The following is a 24223-nucleotide window of genomic DNA, read 5'->3' on the forward strand; positions in this document are numbered from 1 at the left end:
TTTTACATTTGGTAGTGTATACATATGTCCATGCCACTCTCTCACTTCGTCCCAGCTTCCCCTTCCCCCTCCCTGTGTCCTCAAGTCCATTCAATTTTAAATAACCCATGACAACACTGGATAAATCATTTGAAAATTACCTCTTTACCAAATTTTGCAAACAAAGCAAAGCAAAAAGACTTTTCTGGGTCCTCAGAAGACTGTTTCTGACTCTTTGGACCAACACCCTGTCAAACAAAACAGGGAATTAGTTCAGTGAATGATAACCAGGTAATCCTGTGTCCTAATCCGGCAGTTCCCAGCCTTCCTTCCAAGGGGAACCCATTTTCATGTTGCTCAGGCCTCATGCAGAGGGGAAGTGAAATCAGCCCTGAAAACGTTTCAGGCGGAGGCCAGCGAGAAACCGAGTGGGAGGTGGGGGGGCTTGCCGGTCAAGACCCAAGGCCTAAGTCTGCTCCCTGCCCCGGGGTTCTGATGCGCACACCTGTGGGCTGAAACACTGCTCACGCCCAGAGCCCCCAGACACAAACCCAGGTCCTCTCCAACCTCACGTGCCACCAGATCCCCTGGGCGGCCTGGGCACAGGCTGCTGGGCGGCGGCCCAGAGCTCCTGACGAGGTGAGCCTGGAGAGGGTGTGAGTGGTGCTAGTGATGCCGGAGCCCCAGCACTCAGCACCCCATGAGAGCCCCTGCAGAGCCAACGTCATCAGCCAGGTGTTGTAAATCAAAACAGAAAATGCTACTGGTTAAACTTTAAAGAGTGTCATCCAATTGCCACTCACATTATGTCTTTCAAAATACAAATAAAATTAGTAGACTTTAAAACTGCAATATGCTATCATGTTGCATTTTAGAAGGTATTTATACACACTCATGCAACCTAAGAAACACAGGAATATTCAGTGTCCTTCAAAAAAACACTTACCTCAAAATATTTTATTTTCTTGGCATTTCTCACAGCAATAGATAGCAATTTGTAGAAACCACTAATGAATGGCAACCGTGTAGACTGCAGAATTAATTCATATGCAAAGGAGTATACCCATGGCTCAAAAAATTCTACATGTTTCTCAGGAAGAATCTCCCTGTAAAAACAAATGTAAAGCTCAATGTAGAAATTCTCATCATGTACTATTTTTATTCAGCTTTGGATATAAGAGACATAATCAAAACAAAATCATAATCTATGATTCCATTATATACCATTTTCAAGTATATCTATATTCTTTGTTTTCCCCACCTGAGGACCTTTTAAATGTATTTTTTTAAATAGACAAATCTCAGCTGCTACATTTAAATATATTTTAAGTTTCATACAAGCAATTTTAGATTTTAAGTCCTACTATTTCATTTCTTATATCTACATAAGTGATTTTCCTATATTACAGCCAATAATTGATAATTTCCACTCTTGAACAAATAGCATTTTTTAAATACCTGCAAAATTCCACCAGGTTGATGAAAGCTAAAAAATCTTTAGGTTTAGCAGGATGCAAGTTAGCAGCTGGATCTGAAGTCGGGCTCACCCAAAGGCCAGCAGCTTCATTTTCATGCTTAAAAATTAATGGCACCAAAAAAACACTGTTAACATTCAATCGTTCAACAAATGACTCAGCAAGTGACTCCACAGCCAAGGCCTGAGTCTTTGAGGAAGGAATGCAAAACTGAGGAGGTACAGACGGGCCTCGGAAGCTCACAGTAGGATCAAAATGACGGGACCACAGAACGCGTGGCACGGGCGGCCACAGGGGACACCGACGGGGGAATAAAGGTGCACACACAGAGAGACAGGGTAGGTGGGGACTACAACTTCTCACAAGAGCAGTGACGCCGGACAGAGGCAGAAGCTCACAACACAGAAAAGGTCAGTAATGACGTGTAGCTTTCAAAATGAGAAACAGAGGAACAGTTACTACTATTAGGTAACACAGAAATATTAACATGTTCAGTCTGTGTTTCAGATTCAGGTGGAAATGTCAAGGGCAAGGCTGGAGTCTAGACCCATTTGGGAAATGCTAATCTCAGAGGCGACAGCTGACCCGGCGGACAGTGCAAGGGGAGCAGAAGACACAGAGACTAGGACATGTGCTCCAAAAGCAGGTGTGTGGCCGACAGTCTCGGGGAGGCCCTCTGGGCATGTTTATGAAATTATTTTAGACGTAAATAAATAAAAAGCCTTAAAGAGCAACAGACCACCCCCAGTGTCCCCTTCTCGTGTAAAGGCATCACGAGTGCAGCCAGGCTGACGAGGCCCAGGGCCCACCTCTGCCCCTGCAGGAACCCCTGACCAAGTGGCCTCGGGCTCGGCCATGGAAGCCAACAGGCAAAGTCGACTGAAGGAACCGTGCGCTCAGCAGCGAACTGAGTGTGTTCCACAGAGTCCACGCCCACTGACTCTAGCTTCATCACCTGAGTGTCTTATGATGAGGACTCCTCAGAGCGGACAGCAGCTCTGAGCCGGCAGCTTCACGCCAGGTCCCATCTTTGAGCCGGCCAGGAAAACTGCCTTAAGAGTCTTCTTAAGGGAAGTCTTAGAAGACTAGCACAGCAAGGGAGTCTTCCCTGTCCGCCCTGGCCTACCTTCTACTGACTCCAGAGCACAGAGCTTGGAGCCTCCTCGGGTATCAACCAGAGGAACGCCAGGTTTCCCGATCCTACTGCAAAAGGCCACCTCTACACTAAGTAAGACTTGACTCTGCTATTGCTGAGGAATGAGTAACAATCCTAACAACTTTTTCCAAAGAGTCGCTTTAACTTACTAAACATATAAACTACTATCTAGTAGTTCTGAACAATCTAGTACAGAATATTTTCTACGCATTAGGCAATGCAAATAAAAAAGTATCAAGGACACGTATTAATGCTAATAAACCAATGTCCTGCGATGTCCACAGGTGTGAGATTTGCTCATACTGCAGCGGCAGAGGGAGTTAGTACAAAAAGGATACAAAATTATTACTGACAAGCCCTTCTAACCTCTTGTTCCCCAACACTCTGCTTTTCCAGTGTAAGATCCAATTTCTCGATAATCTTCAAAACTGATTTTACAAATTCATCATACAGCAAACGATTCAGACTTGGAAGGGAGGAATTCACAAAGAGAAATGCTTCATCTGCTAAAAGAGAATCCTTAAAATAAAGAAAATAATAAATTTCAACATACTGTGCCAAAAAGTATCAGTACCAGTATTAAATAAGCATTATGATACATAAAGATGTGTACGTATATTTAGGTATTATGGAAACTCCTGTGTAAACTATAGCAGATTTACCTCAAAGTTTTCAAGCTGGAAAATGTAGATTCCTTCCTAAATTATTAGGACAATACCATTTCAGTCAGATACGACTTACGCAGTCATGTAACAAACACAAACAGTAGTAAATGAGAAGATTTAGGCCAATCCTTGTCAAAGTATTTACCACATTAATGTGTGTGTGTGTGTGTGTGTGTGTGTGTGTGTACACACATCTGTATACTATACATGGTGTGTCTATATGCAATTGCACATGCATGTACATACGCACATATACACGTGTGCACATATAAATACGCATGTACTCACAGATACATGCATGCATACATATGTACAAATATATATCTATTCTCAGAATGGATTTAAAGTATTATAATCTATTATTTCTTTAAAACTGAAATATTCTACCTTTCCAAAAATATGGACCAATTACTCTGCCTTTACTCAAATAGTCTATGAAACTTAACCTCAAAATGTATCTAACATCACATATAAGAAAGCATATTTTAGGTAAATTATTAACACTGTTACACTATTTTACCTCAATAAGAAAAACTCCTAAGATTTTTCACAGGATAGGAACCATCTATTGACAAACACTGCTTTTCCTAGTCTATGAATGCTTTGTCAAAGACCATGTTAAACGGTGGCCAGAACCTGGCTTAGAGCAGACACCGCTGAAACACCTGCCAGAAACGTAGGAGGCGTGATTCTGACCGTGACAAACAGCCGTGCACCCACCTCCTTTGTACCTACTACATCAACCGGATTTACCTTCAGCTTTAGCAAATAAAAAGAGCACAGCTCTCCCGCGGTGATAACACTGCCTGCCATGTTCTTTTTATCCACCAGCCTGGGTCTGTCTGAAAGAACAACTCTGCACCAATTACACTCTGTATGCTGCTTCTTTGCTGAAACGAGGACTCAGCTATGGTAATTCATTAATTTTAAATGAGTTCTATGATTTTGTTCTTTTTATTTGATTTTTTTCAAGTCTCACTTTAACTATCCTAACTTACACTGTTTTAATTTTTCATTACCTGAAGTACTTAAAAAAAAAAGCCCTATTGAAAGTTAGTAAAATATACTTCTGAAGTAATTCTTAGGTGTAAAACTATGGAAACTAGTAAAGAGGAACTAAGGTACTTCTGTGGCTTTAAAATGGTCGTTTTTACCATCATCTGGTCACAGCTCAGGAGATTTCTAAAAAGATCCAAATAGTCTCTGTAGGTGGGCACCCGCCATTTGCCGGTTCTAGCTTCCCCTGACACACGACAGTCCTCAGACTCGGGCTCAGCACCCTGGTGGAAAGACAAACATCCAACACTGAGGGCGGATCGGAGAACAGCAGCACTGCTGCACTTCTGCTTTCTGCTGTCAGAGTTCTCTAAGCTAAAAGAGCCCCCAGCTGCAGACCCTAATTTGCTTGAGGAAGATAGTATATTATGAAAGCATAATAAAAAGGCTGGGAAGAAGTCACGATTTTCTAACTAGGACTAAAACAGTGACGCACTAACAAGTGTTTCAAAACAATATCCAAGGTATGTGTTATGAATAATTTACCTCAACTTCTTATACAGAGCTCTCATCTCATCCTATTTCCTGTTAACTTAAAGTAACTAAGACATGCCTCCCATAATATACCTAAGTATTTTGTCCTACAGTTTCAAGAGAAAAAGATCCCTTTTTGTAAAAATGTATTTATAGTAGTAAGGTTATGTTTAAGGATGTCTCATAACCATCACCGGAAAAAGTACTTAGGTATTACAGCCTATACTTTCAAAATGTAGCTAATGGCTAATAACAAAAAAACCACTTTTGTATATTTACAGACTAAAAACTCCAGCAACATCTTTAGCTTTCAAGATGACAAAAGACTAACTTTCAAATCATACATTCAGAATTTACCTTTTGAAGGATCACTGGTTTAGAACATATTCTGATTAAACCTTGATGCACTATAAAAAGAAAATGAAAACAAAAAAGAAAAATACACTGAAAAATATAACCACTCAATTAAAATGACAGCCATTATCTTTTTGAACATAACTTACCTCTCAAATTTTTCTCTAAGTTTGGTAATATCTTTAGTTTTAATTTTTTTTCTTTTTTTTCTTTTGTTTTAAATTTTAGACTATTAAGATTCAAAATCAAAAGAAAGGAAAAAAATTCAAAAAATGGATAGAAAAAGGATATTTTGGTCCACCAAAATATTAGGAGTTCTCCAAGAGGCATCAAAAGATACAAAAGAATTTGGCAACCAGATGTTCTTTATATCAAACAACATGTTAAGTATTAACCATTCATCATCCTCAAAACAAGTAAATTCCAAACTCACCCATAGTACTAATGCAATTCCAGAGAACTGGTCCTTTTTCTGCCAAGGCCAGGAAAACTTTCACTATGGCTTTACAACACACCAACTGCATTTTTGGACCGTACTGGGGGAAACTGTCTATCTGCACGACCACGAGGTGCTCCAGAACTGGCATGTGCACCTCAGGAACCTGCCAGAAAGGAGAGCACACGAAGAGCGAGGGCAGGCAATGAATAACTACAGGGACCATACAGACAGTCACAGTAAACACAACGCCATTAGACACGTATCAGATGAATGAAAAACCAGGATTATTACCTAATCTGCTAATTTGTTGCTGTAATTATCTAAAAAAAAAATCAGAGTAACTGTCTAAATGATACTTAAGGTGCAATTCTACCCCAAGCAGCAATCTTAATCTTTTAGAAAGATAAAAAGTAACAAATAATTTTTCCTACTTTGGGAACAAAAAGTCAAGTTTCATGACAAAAACCGTACCAATACAAAATACTAGCTAAAAATGTCACCTTGGGGACTTCCCTGGTGCTCCAGTGGATAAGACTCCGTGCTCCCAATGCAAGGGGCCCAGGTTCAATCCCTATTCGGGGAACTAGACCCTACAGGCATGCCACAACTAGGGAGCCCGCCTGCTACAACTAAGGAGCCCACGTGCCACAACTAAGACCCGGTACAACCCAATAAATAAATATAAATAAAGATATTAGGAAAAAAAGGTTACCCTGCCCACAATGTGCCCCTACTGAATGCATATTAACTCCTGCTGCGCCATCAAATTACCTGAAGAACGGAGGTTAAACAGTCACAACTGTGCTCCGTTTAACCAACTATCTCACTCACCGTATCAAGGTGAAGCAAGACACTGGCAACAGACTGGAGGAAACTGGGCATCTGGTAGACGTGGTCCTCGGCCGTGTCTGTCTCGGTGAGGAACAGCTGCCGGCAGCGCTGAACAAGCTCCACGAACATGAAGCCAACGTCTTCTGCGTTTATAACCTTGCAAGGCTTTAGGGAAGGAAAACAAGCCTCTGTCAACCTTACCAACTTCAAAATAATGGTGTTTAAGGTGTCGTGTTAAGCCATGTTGTTATAAACTGAACGTTAACAAGCTTTTTAATGGAGAAGAAATGCAGATATAAAATACAGTGTATGTTCTACAGATGCTTTCTGAAATATCTGTAAGTACATTCTGCACAGCTATTAATACACAACACACCTACTGAACCCTGTGTTCTAGGCACTGGGAAGACAGTAGTTATCAAAGACAACTGGGTGCAGGCCCTCCCCAGAGGCCAGTCGCCCAGAGGAAGGGACAGACCCAAACCACGGAGGCACAGCACACGGCACCCAGAGGCACCTTCCTCACTCACGCACCCGGCTGTGCCGTCCTCCGCCCGGCCACGTGCTCCCGAGGCCCCTTAGACTTCGGCTCGAGTCCCTCCTCCACGAGACTCTGGCCCCTGTATCTTTGCCGCGTCCTCTCCCTTCCTCCCTGTTGGCCATGCTCTGGCTACACTACGTCACCACAACGAACAAGTCCCAGCTGGCCAGACCTCAGGGTCTGAAGCTGTGAAGCCCAGGCTCTCGGTCACCTCTGAGCCTTCTCACACACTGTTTCTTCTGCCCTAAGTACACTGAAAGGAGCCGCAGAGAGAAGTGGAGATAAAGGTTTATTTTTAAGGGGAAAGGATCATCTGGAAACAAATGAGGAAGCACGAGGGAAGGAGTGAGGAGTGGTGTGGAGGGCTGGAAACAGACGCACAGACCCTACAGCAGGGAAGCAGCCCTGGGAGGCAGATCCGCAGAGGCAGGGAGTGACGCCCTCTGTCGAGGGGAAGCACCCAAGGCGACGGTCAATGTCCCTAAACAGACCTCACGCAGGCACAGGGAGGGGCTCTCGCTAGCGTGCCAAGCGTCACCACCAAACTGCACCTCATCAACAACAGGCAGCGTGGCAGTGGGTAAAACGTGCTGTTTCTCATCTTCAGGTCGGAGTTATGTCTTGGTTCTGTCAACTGTTCGCTGTGTGCCCTTTCACGAGTTACCTAATTTCTCTGGGCCTCAGTTTCCTCACCAGTAAAGTGGAATCATATTCCTAAAAGCTTGTGGGAGAGTTATGAGTATTTGAGATAATACACATACAGAATCCTATTACAGAGCAGGCACTGAAAAAAACAAGTTAATAACAAAGCAAGTAAGAACAATATTTTCACAAGTGTGAGATGCTATTCAAAATACAATAAAGTACATTCCTTTAAACACTCAAGTGAAACTAAAAAGACAAGAGTAAATTAATGGGCATACCCCTGCAAAGAGTCCATATCCTCGAACGGCGATGGACAAGTCCTTGCTGTTTGCGTCCACGTTTCTGATGATGCCATAGAACTGCTCCATGAAGTACCGCAGCTTACTTCTGTGCGTCTCTGCGTTGTTCGCTACCATAAAAGAAAGCTGCAATGGCATAATGTTTACTTTAGAGACACTTTTACGAAAACAAAGGAATCTATCCAAATGTGAAAAGGCTAGAACTGCTGAGTAAGACATTACCAATGTGTTGTCACAGTTCCACAGTTGTTTTTACTCATAAAGAACCATTTCTTCCATCTGCTTGCTTAGTCTCCAACAGCTTCAGAAAAGGCACTTTCTCAAGTAAGCCTTTATTATACGTGATGCTTTTACTAGAGAAAGGGACTGAAAGAGACCAGGAGGATGCAGGAAGACGTTTGCACGAAACACAGGCTCCGGACGAAAGCTCCCTGAAGGCAGGGAAGGCATCTTTAGACTCATCTGTGACTCATGGTGACACAGAGCTGGGCAGCCCAGCGGCCGGTGAGTTCAGTCACCAACAGACTGGGACCCACAGGAGAGAACATGGGGATGGCTCAAAACTAAAAATCAGAAAGACAAGTGTCTTATGTGCCTTTCTGAGTACAGGTTTTTTACCTCCTTAGGTAGGTTTATTCTTCCTTAGGTAGGTATTTTATTCTTTTTGTTGCAATGCTGAATGGTATTGTTTCCTTAATTTCTCTTTCTGATCTTTTGTTGTTAGTGTATAGGAATGCAAGAGATTTCTGTGCATTAATTTTGTATCCTGCAACTTCACCAAATTCACTGATTAGCTCTAGTAGTTTTCTGGTGGCATCTTTAGGATTCTCTATGTATAGTATCATGTCATCTGCAAACAGTGACAGTTTTACTTCTTTTCCAATTTGTATACCTTTTATTTCCTTTTCTTCTCTGACTGCCGTGGCTAGAACTTCCAAAACTATGTTGAATAATAGTGGCGAGAGTGGACATGCTTGTCTTGTTCCTGATCTTAGAGGAAATGCTTTCAGTTTTTCACCGAGAATGACGTTTCCTGTGGGTTTGTCGTATATGGCCTTTATTATGTTGAGGTATGTTCCCTCTATACCCACTTTCTGGAGAGTTTTTATCATAAATAGGTGTTGAATTCTATCAAAAGCTTTTTCTGCATCTATTGAGATGATCATATGGTTTTTATTCTTCAATTTGTTAATGTGGTTTATCACATTGATTGATTTGCGTATACTGGAAAATCCTTGCATCCCTGGGATAAATCCCACTTCATCATGGTGTATGACACAAACAGATGGAGAGATATACCATGTTCTTGGATTGGAAGAATCAATATTGTGAAAATGACTATACTACCCAAAGCATTCTACAGATTCAATGCAATCCCTATCAAATTACCAGTGGCATTTTTTACAAAATTAGAACAAAAAAATCTTAAAATTTGTATGGAGACATAAAAGACCCCAAAGAGGCAAAACAGTCTTGAGAGAAAAAAAAACGGAGCTGGAGGAATCAGACTCCCGGACTTCAGACTATACTACAAAGCTACAGTAATCAAGATAATATGGTACTGGCACAAAAACAGAAATACAGATCAATGGAACAGGATAGAAAGCCCAGAGATAAACCCATGCACCTATGGTCAACTAATCTATGACAAAAGAGGCAAGAATATACAATGGAAAAAAGACAGTCTCTTCAATAAGTGGTGCTGGGAAAACTGGACAGCCACATGTATAAGAATGAAATTAGAACACTCCCTAACACCATACACAAAAATAAACTGGAAATGGATTAAAGACCTAAATATAAGACCAGACACTATAAAACTCTTGGAGGAAAACATAGGAAGAACACTCTTTGACATAAATCACCGCAAGATCTTTTTTGACCCACCTCCTAGAGTAATGGAAATAAAAACAAAAATAAACAAATGGGACCTAACGAAACTTAAAAGCTTTTGCACAGGGCTTCCCTGGTGGCGCAGTGGTTGAGGGTCCGCCTGCCGATGCAGGGGACACGGGTTTGTGCCCTGGTCTGGAAAGATCCCACATGCCCCGGAGCAGTTGGGCCTGTGAGCCATGGCCACTGAGCCCATGCGTCTGGAGCCTGTGCTCCGCAGCGGGAGAGGCCACAACAGTGAGAGGTACCACAAAAAAAAAAAAAAAAGAATGGCAAACCACTACAGGAAAAAAAGATCATCAACAGTCACCACGGAAATTCAAATTAAAATCACAGTAGGGTAACACTGTACACCCATCAGACGGGCTGAAATTAAAGACTGGCAATACTAGGTGCTGGCAAGAACGTGGGGTGGCTGGAACTTACCGGTGGGGATGGAAAACGGTGCAAACGGTTTGAAAAGGAGTTTAGCAGTCGCTCATAAACTGCAACCTATGCCTACCATGCACCCCAGCAAAGCCCCTTCTAGGTGTCTGCTCCAGAGCCATGAGAACAGTCGGCAAGGGTGCTGCTCACCAATGCCCTCAGCTGCTCCCGCTACAAGAGCCCCCGCAGCCCAACCCCTGGTAGCCATGCGTCTGCTGCTGCATCTGGGACTCTATTTCTGTTTTGTGGATGGGTTCATTTGTACCCTTTTTTAGATTCCACACGTAAGTGCTATTTTATGAAAAAATAAAATAAAATAAAATAAAGCAGTAAAACGCCCCAGGAGTCCCTACAGGAGCTGTGGGATATGCCTACAGCAGGACAGCAGCTGTGCCCCAGGTGTGTGAGGACTCCCAATGCCGCTCTTCAGAATGTCCATCAGCGCCGCCCCAGCCAGTCTCATTCCCACCACCAGCCCACCCCTTGGGTGTTTCCAGCTGCCACTGGGCACTCAGAACCACAGCACCTGCTCCTTGGCCAATGGAGACACCCAGCCACCTGCAGGCTCCCCCTGCACCCACACCCCGGCTGGACCTGGACCCCAGGGCAGGTGGGCTCATCTCCGTCACGAAGCCACAGAGACACAAGCATCTTGTCTTAACATGGCAGCTGACGCTGACCCCCACCCTCACTGGGCCACCGGCTCCAGGCAGCCCTGGCCTCCCAACCGTCTCTCCCTGCCGCCACTTCTTCTATCCAACCTTGGCTCTGAGGCCCTGATCCGATCTGGCATCTTCTGAGCTTTCTTCCAGACCTGCTGCCACCCATGCGGCTGATGGATAAGCATGCTTTTTCTTTAAGTACCACGGAAGCCAATGGATCAACTTGTATTTACTTTTCAAACGTTCACGCACAAGACTGGAATTTAATTTTGTGCATAGAAAGAATTTTAAACAGTACCTGTTTCAGGAAAGATTCCAGAGCTGAATATGCAGCTTTTTTCAATTCTGTATTTGTGTGGCTACACCATTTCGACAGTATTTCAAATAAGGAAACGTAGTTGTCCAGGAGGCAGGTGCTAAACTGAGATGCATGCAGGGTAAATATGGACAGGCCAGCTGCAAATGCAAAATACATCACGTTTAAAATAAGACGACAAAGGGCGGAACAAAGAGCTAAGAAAAAGCTTCAGGCACACGTCAAATCAAAACTGTGCTCACAAAGGAGGCTCCAGTGGTCCCCGAGACCTCTGATGCCTCCATCCTCCATCTGAATCGACAGGCCCGTGACTCCCAAAACAAAGGTCGGAAGTAGGATCAGGGTTTATTCAGATGAAGTCAGAATCAAACAATCTGGATCCCCTGAGAGTTGCTCTGAAGAGATTTTTTTCTGCAATCATGTGATCTAAGTGTGACCATCTCAACCAGCGCCCAAGAGGCCCCGTCATAACCACGTGGGAGCCTCACAGGTGTCATTGCACTGACTTTCACTCACAGTTTAAGCAAACATTCACTCAATGCACTAACTTAATAATCTGAAACATTCCACCTCATTAAATAAAGGATCTTACCCAAAGGCACCGCGTATCTCTTCAGATCAATCTATTAAAAAAAAAATTTACCATCAATGTTTGACAATCACAAGGCTCAGCTAAAAAGAATTAGAGGAACATTAAATCTCACCTGAGGACAGATTGCCTTTAGTGCAAAATCAAAAATCTCCCTTGAAGTCTGGGGATCTGGGGAAAAACAGAAAGCAGCCCTGTCACACAGCATCATCGTATCATCTGACCAAGCTCACAAGGTATTAAGACTAACAGCTCTGTTTCAGACAGCACGGCCTCCTCCTCCCTCACCTGGCTTCATCCGACGGACCCTTAAACACTCTGTCCCGCTTGTGCTCTGACAGCGACCGGCGCTGCCTGTGCTGAGCTGGACTCTGCTCTGGTCTCTTGGCATCAGCCTCCTCCAGAGGAGCCCCCCTCAGGCATCCTGCGGGCCTCTCTGCCCAGGCTCCCGAGCTGACCCTGCCCACACACACAGCTGTACACATCGCGTCTCGGGAGGCTGCCAAGGCCGCGTCCTGAGATCTCCTTTCTCCCACAGGACCCAGGCCTACGTGGTGCACGCACGCTAAGTGTGGATGCTGCACAGCGGCCACAGCTACACACGTCCAGGACGAAAAGCCAGGTTCTGGCCTGCAGCTCAGTGAACAGTGGACGGACTTCAGCTGCTCACTGCCACCAAGAATCATGGCTCTCGGCGCTGCACTAACGCACACCTCAGCCGAAGCAGGCAGGCAGACCTCATAAACATCAAGGCCCAGACCTGTTCCTCACAGAAAAATCACCGCGCGGAAGCCCCTCTCACACTGACCCCGCATTCTATGCGACCTCACCCCTCCCCAGCACTCTGCAGCAGGCAGCCCAGCTCTCGTGACCCCGACCACAGCCGGCAGCCTGGACGCCCGGGAACCCACTGCTCCCGCTGCCCGGAACGTCCTCCCCAGCCCCTCCCCAGCCGGCCCCTCGCCACCCTGCAGGCCTTTGCCTCTCGTCACCTCCCCAGAAAGAACCGTGGGCTGTGCACCTCCTCCATCTCTCCATGCTCCAGATTCCCACCCACAGCACCCGGCGTGCATGCACAAATGAACCCTGAAATCTGCGGAGCTTGTGCTCCTCGTCTGTCTTCTCACCACGCTGAGCTCGCGATGGCAGGAACCCGGGGATTCCCATCTCTGAGCCCAGCACCCAATCCATCACTCTTCAGACAGAAGACACCCAGGAAAGACGTGCTCTATGAACAAATGTATTAGTACTGAGTACTAATACTAACTGCCTGAAGTTACATAATCACAGCGTGACCATAAACTGCAAATTTTAGCCTCATACCAAGGCTTAAATCCCAGTCCTGCCACGTGCTGGTTACATTAGTTTCCTGTCGCTGCTGTAACCAATTATCACAAACTCAGAGGCTTAAAACTACACAAACTTATTACCACACAGTTCTGGAGGTGAGAAATCTGAAACCAAGATCACAGCTACAAGTAGAAAACTCTCTGAAAACGCCCTGGGACCAGCAGGACAGACCATGCACAGCTGAAGGCAGAAAGGAGCACCCACGCAGAGGAGCCGGCGCAGCGTGGCCTCTGCTCCCCCAGCACTGCGACCGCAGGGTCCGGACCCACATCGGGCTCCCCAGCTGGAGACCCTGCACCCGCATGACGAGCCCCCAGAACATCCGGAGAGCCAGGGGACTGCAGGGAACGAGAGCCGCTCCCCCCGAGGCCCACAGCACAGGGGCTGCAGCTCGAAAAGCGCCTGGGTCTCCTCTCCCATGAAGGAGTGGCATGGACTCACTCCAAATCGTGTGCCAGAGGGGCAGGACTCTGCTGGCACGTTCTCAGGGTCCCCAGGGGCTGGCGGGCACCAGATGCTAGCTGTGGGAGCCCTGCCCTCCACCGAGCTGGCTGGGTACCATCAGCCCCTTTCTGACTCCCCATCTTACCCGTCAGCCCCGCTCACCCCACCCGGTTTCAGCTGCGGACCCACCATGGCCTGCGCTCCTCCCAAGCAGCCCCCGCCCCACCAGTCCTGGTGCGTGCCCTCGGCCGGCACCAGAGCCCCTCCAAATCCACCCCTGCCTGGCCAGACACCTCTGGCCAGCACCAGCATCCCCCAACATGGCTCCTGCCCCAAGGGCTGGCCGCACACACCGGAGCACCAGCAACAGCTGCATCCGGGCCTCAGAGCCCAGCGCACACGGTAGCGCACGGGAGGCCAGCCTGGCCCGGCCACACAGGGGACGCTCCTGGGGCACCCGGCTCCAATGCAGTCTGGGGGCACTGCACTACTGGGCCCCACAGGGCACCTTCTATACCAAGACCAGGAAATGCAGCTGACCTACCAAATACACAGAAACAAACACACAGAATCAGGCAAGATGAGGAGCCGAAGGAACGTGTCCCCTCCTGCCCTGCTGACGGGAAAGTAAACTGCTGCAGCCACTGAGGAAAACTGTGCGGCGGCTCCCCAAAACTCAAAAATAAAACTACCACATGATCGAACTACAATCCTGCAGCCTGTGGAAGGAAAACCACATTCACAGAAAGACAGACAAAATGAAAAGGCAGAGAACTTTGTACCAGATGAAGAAACAAGACAAGACCCCAGGAAAACCACTAAATGAAGTGGAGATAGGCAACCTTCCAGAATAAAAATTCAAAATAATGACAGTGAAGATGACCCAGAAGCTCAGAAAAAGAATGGAGGCAAAGATGGAGAAGATGCGAGAAATGTTTAACAAAGACGTAGAGCAATTAAAGAACAGAACCTAAAAGAATTAAAGAGCAAACAGACAGGGATGAGCAATACAGCAAGTGAAGTGGAAGATACACTAGAAGGAATGAATAGCAGAATAACTGAGACAGAAGAACGGTAAGTGACCTGGAAGACAGAATGGTGGAATTCACTGCCACAGAACAGAACAAAGACAAAAGAATGAAAAGAAATGAAGACAGCCTAAGAGACCTCTGGGACAACATTAAATGCACCAACATTCACATAATAGGGGTCCCAGAAGGAGAAGAGAGAGAGAAAGGACCCGAGAAAATATCTGAAGAGATTGTAGTCGAAAACATCCCTAACATCGAAAAGGAAACAGCCACCCAATTCCAGGAAACGCACAGTGTCCCAGGCAGGATAAACCCAAGGAGAAACATGCCGAGATTCATAGTAATCAAATGGACAAAAATTAAAGACAAAGAAAAATTATTGAAAGCAACAAGGGAAACCAACAAATAATATACAAGGGAACTCCCATAAGGTTAACAGCTGATTTCTCAGCAGAAACTCTACAAGCCAGAAGGGAGCGGCATGATATATTTACAGTGATGAAAAGGAAGAACCTACAACGAAGATTACTCTACCCAACAAGGATCTCATTCAGATTCGACGGAGAAATCAAAAGCTTTACAGACAAGCAAAAGCTAAGAGAATTTGGCATCACCAAACCAGCTGTACAACAAAGGCTAGAGGAACTTCTCTAAGTGGGAAACACAAGAGAAGAAGAGGACCTACAAAAACAAACCCATAACAAATAAGAAAATGGTTATAAGAACATGCATATCAATAATTACCTTAAGTGTGAATGGATTAAATGCTCCAACCAAAAGACACAGGCTCGCTAAATAGATACGAAAACAAGACCCATATATAAGCTGTCTACAAGAGACCCACCTCAGACCTAGGGATACATACAGACTGAAAGTGAGGGGATGTAAAAAGATATTCCATGCAAATGGAAATCGAAAGAAAACTGGGGTAGTAATACTCATATCAGATAAAATAGACTTTAAAATAAAGAATGTTACAAAGGACAAGGAAGGACACTACATAATGATCAAGGAATCAAACCAAGAAAAAGATATAACAATTATAAATATGTATGCACCCAACATAGGAGCACCTCAATCCATATGGCAAATGCTAAATAACAACCATGAAAAGAGATATCGACAATATCACAGTAGTAGTAGGGGACTTTAACACTCCACTTACACCAATGGGCAGATCAAACAGAAAATAAATAAGGAAACACAAGCTTTAAATGATACATTAAACAAGAGGGACTTAACTGATATTTATAGGAAATTCCATCCAAAAACAGCAGATTACACTTTCTTCTCAAGTGCACACGTAACATTCTCCAGGATAGATCACATCTTGGGTCACAAATCAAGCCTCGGTAAATTTAAGAAAACTGAAATAATATCAATCATCTTTTCTGACCACAACTTTATGAGATTAGAGATCAATTACAGGGAAAAGAAACATAAAAAACACAAACACATGGAGATGGAACAATACATTACTAAATAACCAAGAGATCACTGAAGAAATCAAAGAGGAAATCAAAAAATACCTAGAGACAAATGACAGTGAAAACATGATGATCCAAAACTATGGGATGCAGCTAAAGCAGTTCTAAGGGGGAAGTTTATAGCAATACAGGCCTACCCAGGAAACAAGAAAATTTTCAAATAAACAATCTAACCTTACACCTAAAGGAACTAGAGGAAGAACAAACAGAACCCAAAGTTAGTAGAAGGAAAGAAATCATAAAGATCAGAGCGGAAATAAATGAAACAGGAACAAAGAAAACAATAACAAAGATCAAGAAAACTAAAAGCTGGTTCTTTGAGAAGATAAACAAAATTGATAAACCTTTAGCCAGACTCATCAAAAAAAAGAGGGAGAAGACTCAAATCAATAAAATTAGAAATGAAAAAGCAGAAGTAACAACAGAAACGGCAGAAATACAAAGCATCATAAGAGACTACTACAAGCAACTCTATGCCAATAAAATGGACAACCTAGAAGAAAATGGACAAATTCTCAGAAAGGTATAAACTTCCAAGACTGAACCAAGAAGCAATAGAAAATACGAACAGACCAATCACAAGTAATGAAACTGAAACTGTGATTAAAAATTTTCCAACAAACAAAAGTCCAGGACCAGATGGCTTCATAGGTGAATTCTATCAAACATTTAGAGAAGCGCTAACACCCATCCTTCTCAAACTCTTCCAAAAAACTGCAGAGGGAGGAAGACTTCCAAACTCATTCTATGAGGCCACCATCATGCTGATACCAAAACCAGACAAAGACACTACAAAAAAAGAAAATTACAGGCCAATATCACCGATGAATATAAATGCAAAAGTTCTCAACAAAATACTAGCAAACAGAATCCAACAACATATTGAAAGGATCATACACCATGATCAACTGGGATTTATCCCAGGGATGCAAGGATTCTTCAATATATGCAAATCTATCAATGTGATACACCATATCAACAAACTGAAGAATAAAAACCACATGATCATCTCAATAGATGCAGACAAAGCTTGTAACAAAATTCAACACTCATTTATGATAAAAACTCTCCAGAAAGTGGGCACAGAGGGAACCTACCTCAACATAATAAAGGCCATATATGACAAACCCACAGCAAACAGCTTTCTCAATGGTGAAAAACTGAAAGCATTTCCTCTAAGATCAGGAACAAGACAAGAATGTCCATTCTCACCACTATTATTCAACATAGTTTGGAAGTCCTAGCCACAGCAATCAGAGAAGAAAAAATAAATAAAAGGAATACAAATTGGAAAAGAAGTAAAACTGTCACTGTTTGCAAATGACATCATACTATACATAGAGAATCCTAAAGATGCCACCAGAAAACTACTAGAGCTAATCAATGAATGTGGCAAAGTTGCAGGATATAAAATTAATACACAGAAATCTCTTGCATTCCTATATACTAACAACAAAAGATCAGATAGAGAAGTCAAGGAAACAACACCATTCACCACTGCAACAAAAAGAATAAAATACCTAGGAATGAACCTGCCTAAGGAGGTAAAAGACCTGGTGTCAGAAAACTATAAGACACTGATGAAAGAACAAAGATGACACAAACAGATGGAGACATATATCACATTCTTGGATTAGAAGAATCAATATTGTGAAAATGACTACTACACCCAAAGCAATCTACAGATTCAATGCAACCCCTATCAAATTACCAGTGGCATTTTTTACAAAACTAGAACAAAAAATCTTAAAATGTGTATGGAGACATAAAAGACCCCGAATAGCCAAAGTAGTCTTGAGGGAAAAAAACTGAGCTGGAGGAATCAGGCTCCCGGACTTCAGACTATATTACAAAGCTACAGTAATCAAGACAATATGGTACTGGCACAAAAACAGAAATATAGGTCAATGCAACAGGATAGAAAGCCCAGAGATAAACACACACACCTATGGTCAACTAATATATAACAAAGGAGGCAAGCATATACAATGGAGAAAAGACAGCCTCTTCAATAAGTGGTGCTGGGAAAACTGGACAGCTACATGTAAAAGAATGAAATTAGAACACTCCCTAACACCATATACACAAATAAACTCAAAATGGATTAGAGACCTAAATGTAAAACCAGACACTAGAAAACTCTTAGAGAAAAACATCGGAAGAACACTCTTTGACATAAATCACAGCAAAATCTTTTTTGATCCACCTCCTAGAGTAATGGAAATAAAAACAAAAATAAACAAATGGGGCGTAATGAAACTTAAAAGCTTTTGCAAAACAAAGGAAACTACAAACAAGACAAAAAGACAACCCTCAGAATGGAAGAAAATATTTGCAAACGAATCAACAGACGAAGAGCATTAATCTCCAAAATATATAAACAGCTCATGCAGCTCAATACTTAAAAAAAATGAAAAACCCAATCCAAAAATGGGCAGAAGACCTAAATAAACATTTCTCCAAAGAAGACACACAGATGGCCAAGAGGCACATGAAAAGCTGCTCAATATCACTAATTATTAGAGAAATGTAAATCAAAACTACAATGAGGTATCACGTCACAACAATTAGAATGGGCACCATCAAAAAATCTACAAACAACAAATGCTGATGAGGGTGTGGAGAAAAGGGAACCCTCTTGCACTGTTGGTGGGAATGTAAATTGATACAGCCACTATGGAGAACAGTATGGAGGTGTCTTAAAAACTGAAAACAGAATTACCATATAAACCAGCAATCCCACTACTGGGCATATACCCAGAGAAAGCCATAATTCAAAAAGACACATGCACCCCAATGTTCATTGCAGCACTACTTACAATAGCCAGGTCATGGAAGCAACCTAAATGCTCATTGACAGACAAATGGATAAAGAAGATGTGGGGGCTTCCCTGGTGGCACAGTGGTTGAGAGCCCGCCTGCCAATGCAGGGGACACGGGTTTGTGCCCCGGTCCGGGAAGATCTCACATGCCGTGGAGTGGCTGGGCCTGTGAGCCACGGACGCTGAGCCTGTGTGTCCGGAGCCTGTGCTCCGCAACGGGAGAGGCTACAGCAGTGAGAGGCCCGCATACCGCAAAAAAAAAAAAAGAAAAAAGAAAAAAGATGTGGTACATATATATGAAATATTACTCAGCCATAAAAAGGAACAAACTTGGGTCATTTGTAGAGACATGGATGGATCTAGAGACTGTCATACAGAGTGAAGTAAGTCAGAAAGAGAAAAACAAATATAGTATATTAATGCATATATGTGAACCTAGAAAAATGGTACAGATGAACTGGTTTGCAGGGCAGAAAGAGATAAAGACAGAGAACAAACGTACGGACACCAAGGGGGTACAGTGGCAGCGGGGTGGTGGTGGTGGTGGGATGAATTGGGAGATTGGGATTGACACATATACACCAATATGTATTAAATAGATAACTAATAAGAACCTGCTGTATAAAAAAATAAAATGCAAAAATTCAAAAAATAAATAACCACCACAGGATCCAGCAATTTCACTTCTGTGTATTTACCCAAAGAAAACGAAAATACTAATTAGAAAAAATATATGCACTCCAGTGTTCAAAACAGCATTATTTACATCAGCAAAATATGGAAGCAATCTAAGTGCCCATGGATAAATGAATGGATTAAAAAAAAGTGAATATTTATGTATATATACATATTTGTAGGAATACTATTCAGCCATAAGAAACAAAGAAGTCTTGCCATCTGCAACTACATGGATGGGCCTAGAGAGTATTATGCTAAGTGAAGTAAGTCACACAGAAAGACAAACACCACGTATTTGTCTCACTTATATGTGGAATCTAAAAAACAAATGAACAAACAAAACAGAAACAGACAGATACAGAGAGCAAACCGCATGTTGCCAGAGGGAACAGAGGTGGGAGGATGAGTGAAACAGGTGAAGGAGATTAAGAGCCACAAACTTCCCATTGTGAAGTAAGTCAGTCTCGAGGATGTGACACACAACATGGGGAATACAGTCAATAATATCATAATAGCTTCGTTTGGTGACATATGGTTACTAGACTCGTCGAGGTGATCATTTCCAAAGGTATTTCATCGTCAGATCACTATGCTGTATGCCTGAAACTAACATAATATTGTATTGCAACTATACTTCATTTAAAAAAATAAAATAGGGAATTCCCTGACGGTTCAGCGGTTAGGACTCAGCACTTTCACTGCCAGGGCCCGAGTTCAATCCCTGGTCAGGGAACTTAGATGCTGCAAGCCATGAGGCACGGCCGGAAAAAAAAAAAAAAGGAAAAAATAAAATAAAACATAAAGTCAAGGTGTCATCAGGATGTGTTCTTTCCTAGAGGCTTTCAGGGCTACCTTCACCTGACTCTAGAGGCCGCTCGCTCTCCTTGGCTCCAGGCCCCTTCTCCATCCTCAAAGCCAGCTTCTCCCGACACAGGGACCATGCAGCCTCCCTCACCCCTGTTTAAGTACCTTTGTGATCATACTGGGTCCACCTGGATAACCTCATGTCACAGTCAGGTGATGACCAACCTTAATCCCGTGTGCCACCTGACTCCCCTTTGTGATATAACCTAAGTCACAGGTGCTGCGATTAGAATGAGGACGTCTTTGGAAGCTATTATTCTGCCCACCTTGCTACTTGAGTGACTTTGGAGAAGTTTCTTAGTTCTAGTTTTCTGATCTATGAAAGAAAGATATTATCACCTACCTTAGTGAGTTATTTCAGGAATTTTCCTTGCAGTATGAATAGAATAATCTTTAGCACACAGTAAATAAGCAGTAAGTGCTATTATTTTTCTTGTTCGCCAAACGTCAATTAATATAGGAAGCAAGGACAAAAAGAAATAAGCAACATTACCTGCCACCACGGTCAAGTGACAAAATAAACATACAACCTGGTAGATTAAAAATACGCCACAGGGGCTTCCCTGGTGGCGCAGTGGTTGAGGGTCCGCCTGCCAATGCAGGGAACACGGGTTTGTGCCCTGGTCCAGGAGGATCCCACATGCCGCGGAGCGGCTGGGCCCGTGAGCCATGGCCGCTGGGCCTGCACGTCCGGAGCCTGTGCTCCACAGCAGGAGAGGCCACAACGGTGAGAGGCCCGCGTACCGAGAAAAATAAATAAATAAATAAAATAAAATAAAATAAAATAAATAAATAAATAAAAATACGTCACAGAAAGTGCTGTCACAGAGAGGACTACAGAAGCCCAAGAAGTTACCCACACAGGGGGAGCATAAAGCCTTCAGAAAACAGATCTTTGAGCAGGAACCTGACAGGGTGGGAAGCTGGCCACAGACATGGATCAAAGAGAGAGGAGATCGAGGAAGGGAAAGCAGGTGGAGCTGCGCCAGTGTACCGGGTCAGAGGCAACAGAGACGGGGTGAACAGGAACACTAGGTGGAAACATCTGGAACTGCTGTTTTCACAGGCCAAAATCACTGGATACTGGCAATTTCTTAAGTTTCAATTTAATAAAAGCAAACACATGCTGGAGGTAGAAAAATTTGGCAATTATCTGAACAAAACACGGTAAGGAAGGGCAAACAGATTTTTTTCTTGTGAAGAATTTATGGGGTTTTGTCTTATAAAAAGAAATGAATTTCCTAAAGCTTACAATGCTGTCATAGCTAGATTATCCTCTAAACTTTTAATTTTGAGATACTATAGAACACTACTGACGGCTACGTAGAAAATTGTATTAAACACAGTTTAAAATCAATGGGTAAGGATGTCCCGCATAAGAATTACAAAATGCTAATGAAGGAAATCAAATCAATGCTAATGAAGGAAATCTGCGCTAAACAAGCGAAGAGGTGCACTGTGCTCTTGGACTGGAAGATTCAATGTGGTAAAGATATCAACTCTCCCCTAAGTGATCTACCGGTTTAGCACAACGACCATCAAAATCCAAGCAAGGCTTTTCAGACACAGACCAACTCATTTTAAGACTGACGTGGAAAAGCACAGACTTTATAACACCAAAATGATTTTTAAAAGGAAGAATAAAATGCGAGGACTTAACGGCACCCGACATTTAAGGCTCACTATATAGTTATATCAAAAAGACAGTGTGCTGTTGGCAGGGGAACAGACACACAGACCAACAGAAAAGAGAACCAAGGATTGACCCACACGAACTATTTTCTACACAGGCACGCAACGATTCAGTGACCTGGCAACGATCTCCTGGAGATGCCACCAAAATCACAGGCAACCCAAGAAAAAACAGATGAACTGGACTTCATCAAAATAAACAACTTTTGCACATCAAATGGCACAATCAACAGAGTGAAAAGGCAATCCATGGAACAGGAGAAAATATTTGCAAATCATGTATCTGATAAGGAACTGATATGCAGAATATACAAATAACCCCTACAACTCAGTAACAAAAAGTCAAATGATCTGACTCTTTAAATGGGCAAAGAACTTGAACAGACATCTCTCCCAAGAAGAGAGAGGGAGTGCAACGGGCACTTGTGAAAAAACTCAACACCATCAGCCATCAGGGAGATGCAGTGAGATACCACCGCACACCCACTACGATGGCTATGATCAAACAACAGAAAACAACAAGTACTGGTGAGGATGCAGAGAAACTGTGCATTGCTGGTGGGAACGTAAATTAGTGCAGCCCCTGTGGAAAACACTAAGGCGATTACTCGAAAAATTAAATATAGAACTACCACATGGTCCAGCAAGCCCACTTCTGGGGATATACCCCCAAAATGAAAGCAGGGACTTTAGGTATTTGCACACCCATTTTCCGGCAGCATTATTCACAAGTCAAAAAGTAGAAGCAACCCAAGTGTTCACTGAGAGGGGAGGAAGGAGGGGGAGGGGAGGAGGGAGCAGGGGGAGGGGAGGGGGGAGCAGGGGGAGGTGGCTGTGGCCATAAAAGGGGAGCATGAAGGATCCTCCTGGCGACGGGCTGCTCAGTATCCTGGCTGCCATGGTGCATACACGAGTCCACACCTGCTAAAACTGCACAAAACTAAACCCAACACACAAATGTCTGCACACGAAGCATGTGGAATCTGAGCAAGGCCCACAGATTTTATCAGGCTGTGCTATCGTGCTACAGCTATGACAGACGTCATCAGGAGACGCCGGGTGAAGGACACATGGAATCTCTCTACTGTCTCTCCCAGCCGCATGCGAATCCACATCTGGTATAAACGTTCAAAAACATACACAGTAATTCATTTTAGACCAGTAGCTTCTGAATAAAGAAACTCAAGCACCATCAAGCGATACCTTCTTCCATGGATTTAGTGAAGTTACACAGAAGCGAAGCCAGTCCCTTCAGACACCCTGCCAGAACCGGAAGTTTGGGCTCTCTCACTGTTGATGTCATCTGAAAGGAGAGTTTTAACACGATATCATTAAAAGAGAAAAATTCACCAGATATATGTAAGCAGAAAAGAAGATCATAAAGTTTATCATACCTGGGTCTTAAGTTCACCCAGAAAAGCCCGGAAGAGTTTATCTGAATTATTTACCATCTCACTAGGATGAACTTCGCCTAATACTCCTAGGAGTTCATATATCTTTTCTAAAACTGAAAGATAAATTTTAGACAAATTTAGGCCTAAAATCACTTAAATAAATTAAACAAAAATGCACAAATAAGAAAATGAAAGGATGTTCAGTTCAAAATAATTTCACGATAAGCCACACAAAATATCTAGTTTTATGTACTGAATCTTCCGTGATATGTTTTATGCAGATTTATTATTATAAACTAAATTACATTTGACACGCGTTGTGAGTTTTCCATTAAAAGAAATCTTTTGTAAAGATTACAATTTTTATAAGACTTCACACATTGTTTCTTGTCTCCATTTTGGTTTGTTTTCAGTAAAAAGAATTCATCTGTAAAGCACATAAATACCATGGCAGAGAAAACCTACGTTTTATGCTAATAACTTTAATTTGTTAAAATATTTTTTTAAATAACATTTAAACACAGCTCACCTGTATCTGGTATTTTTGTTTTCAATGCAAGTTCTCCATAGAACTTGCTAAATAACTCTCCAACTCTAAATTCATCCATGAGGCTCGAACTTCTCAAAGTCTGAAGTAACTGAAAGAACACAAGGTAGCCGA

The 24223-nt window shown here is 43.1% G+C and overlaps 1 protein-coding gene across 4 annotated transcripts in view; it reads right to left on the reverse strand.

Moving 5' to 3' along the window:
* PRKDC (protein kinase, DNA-activated, catalytic subunit) overlaps window positions 1–24223 on the reverse strand; it is a 150914-nt gene that overhangs the window by 123354 nt on the left and 3337 nt on the right. For 3 of the 4 annotated variants that reach the window (XM_060035361.1, XM_060035360.1, XM_060035359.1), the window contains exons 5-19: window positions 24092–24200; window positions 23563–23675; window positions 23372–23471; window positions 11916–11971; window positions 11804–11834; window positions 11194–11351; window positions 7894–8040; window positions 6430–6594; window positions 5593–5761; window positions 5163–5212; window positions 4430–4555; window positions 2977–3129; window positions 1438–1553; window positions 926–1085; window positions 141–227 (exon numbers count right to left, since the gene is read on the reverse strand). In XM_060035361.1, coding sequence (XP_059891344.1) covers window positions 141–227; window positions 926–1085; window positions 1438–1553; window positions 2977–3129; window positions 4430–4555; window positions 5163–5212; window positions 5593–5761; window positions 6430–6594; window positions 7894–8040; window positions 11194–11351; window positions 11804–11834; window positions 11916–11971; window positions 23372–23471; window positions 23563–23675; window positions 24092–24200 — 1740 coding nt within the window. Of the gene's footprint in view, window positions 1–140; window positions 228–925; window positions 1086–1437; window positions 1554–2976; window positions 3130–4429; window positions 4556–5162; window positions 5213–5592; window positions 5762–6429; window positions 6595–7893; window positions 8041–8136; window positions 9956–11193; window positions 11352–11803; window positions 11835–11915; window positions 11972–23371; window positions 23472–23562; window positions 23676–24091; window positions 24201–24223 lie in introns of those variants that run through there. The other variant, XM_060035362.1, reaches the window with a different exon arrangement.

The sequence above is a fragment of the Delphinus delphis genome, chromosome 17, assembly GCF_949987515.2.
Source record: "Delphinus delphis chromosome 17, mDelDel1.2, whole genome shotgun sequence".
NCBI lineage: Eukaryota > Metazoa > Chordata > Mammalia > Artiodactyla > Delphinidae > Delphinus > Delphinus delphis.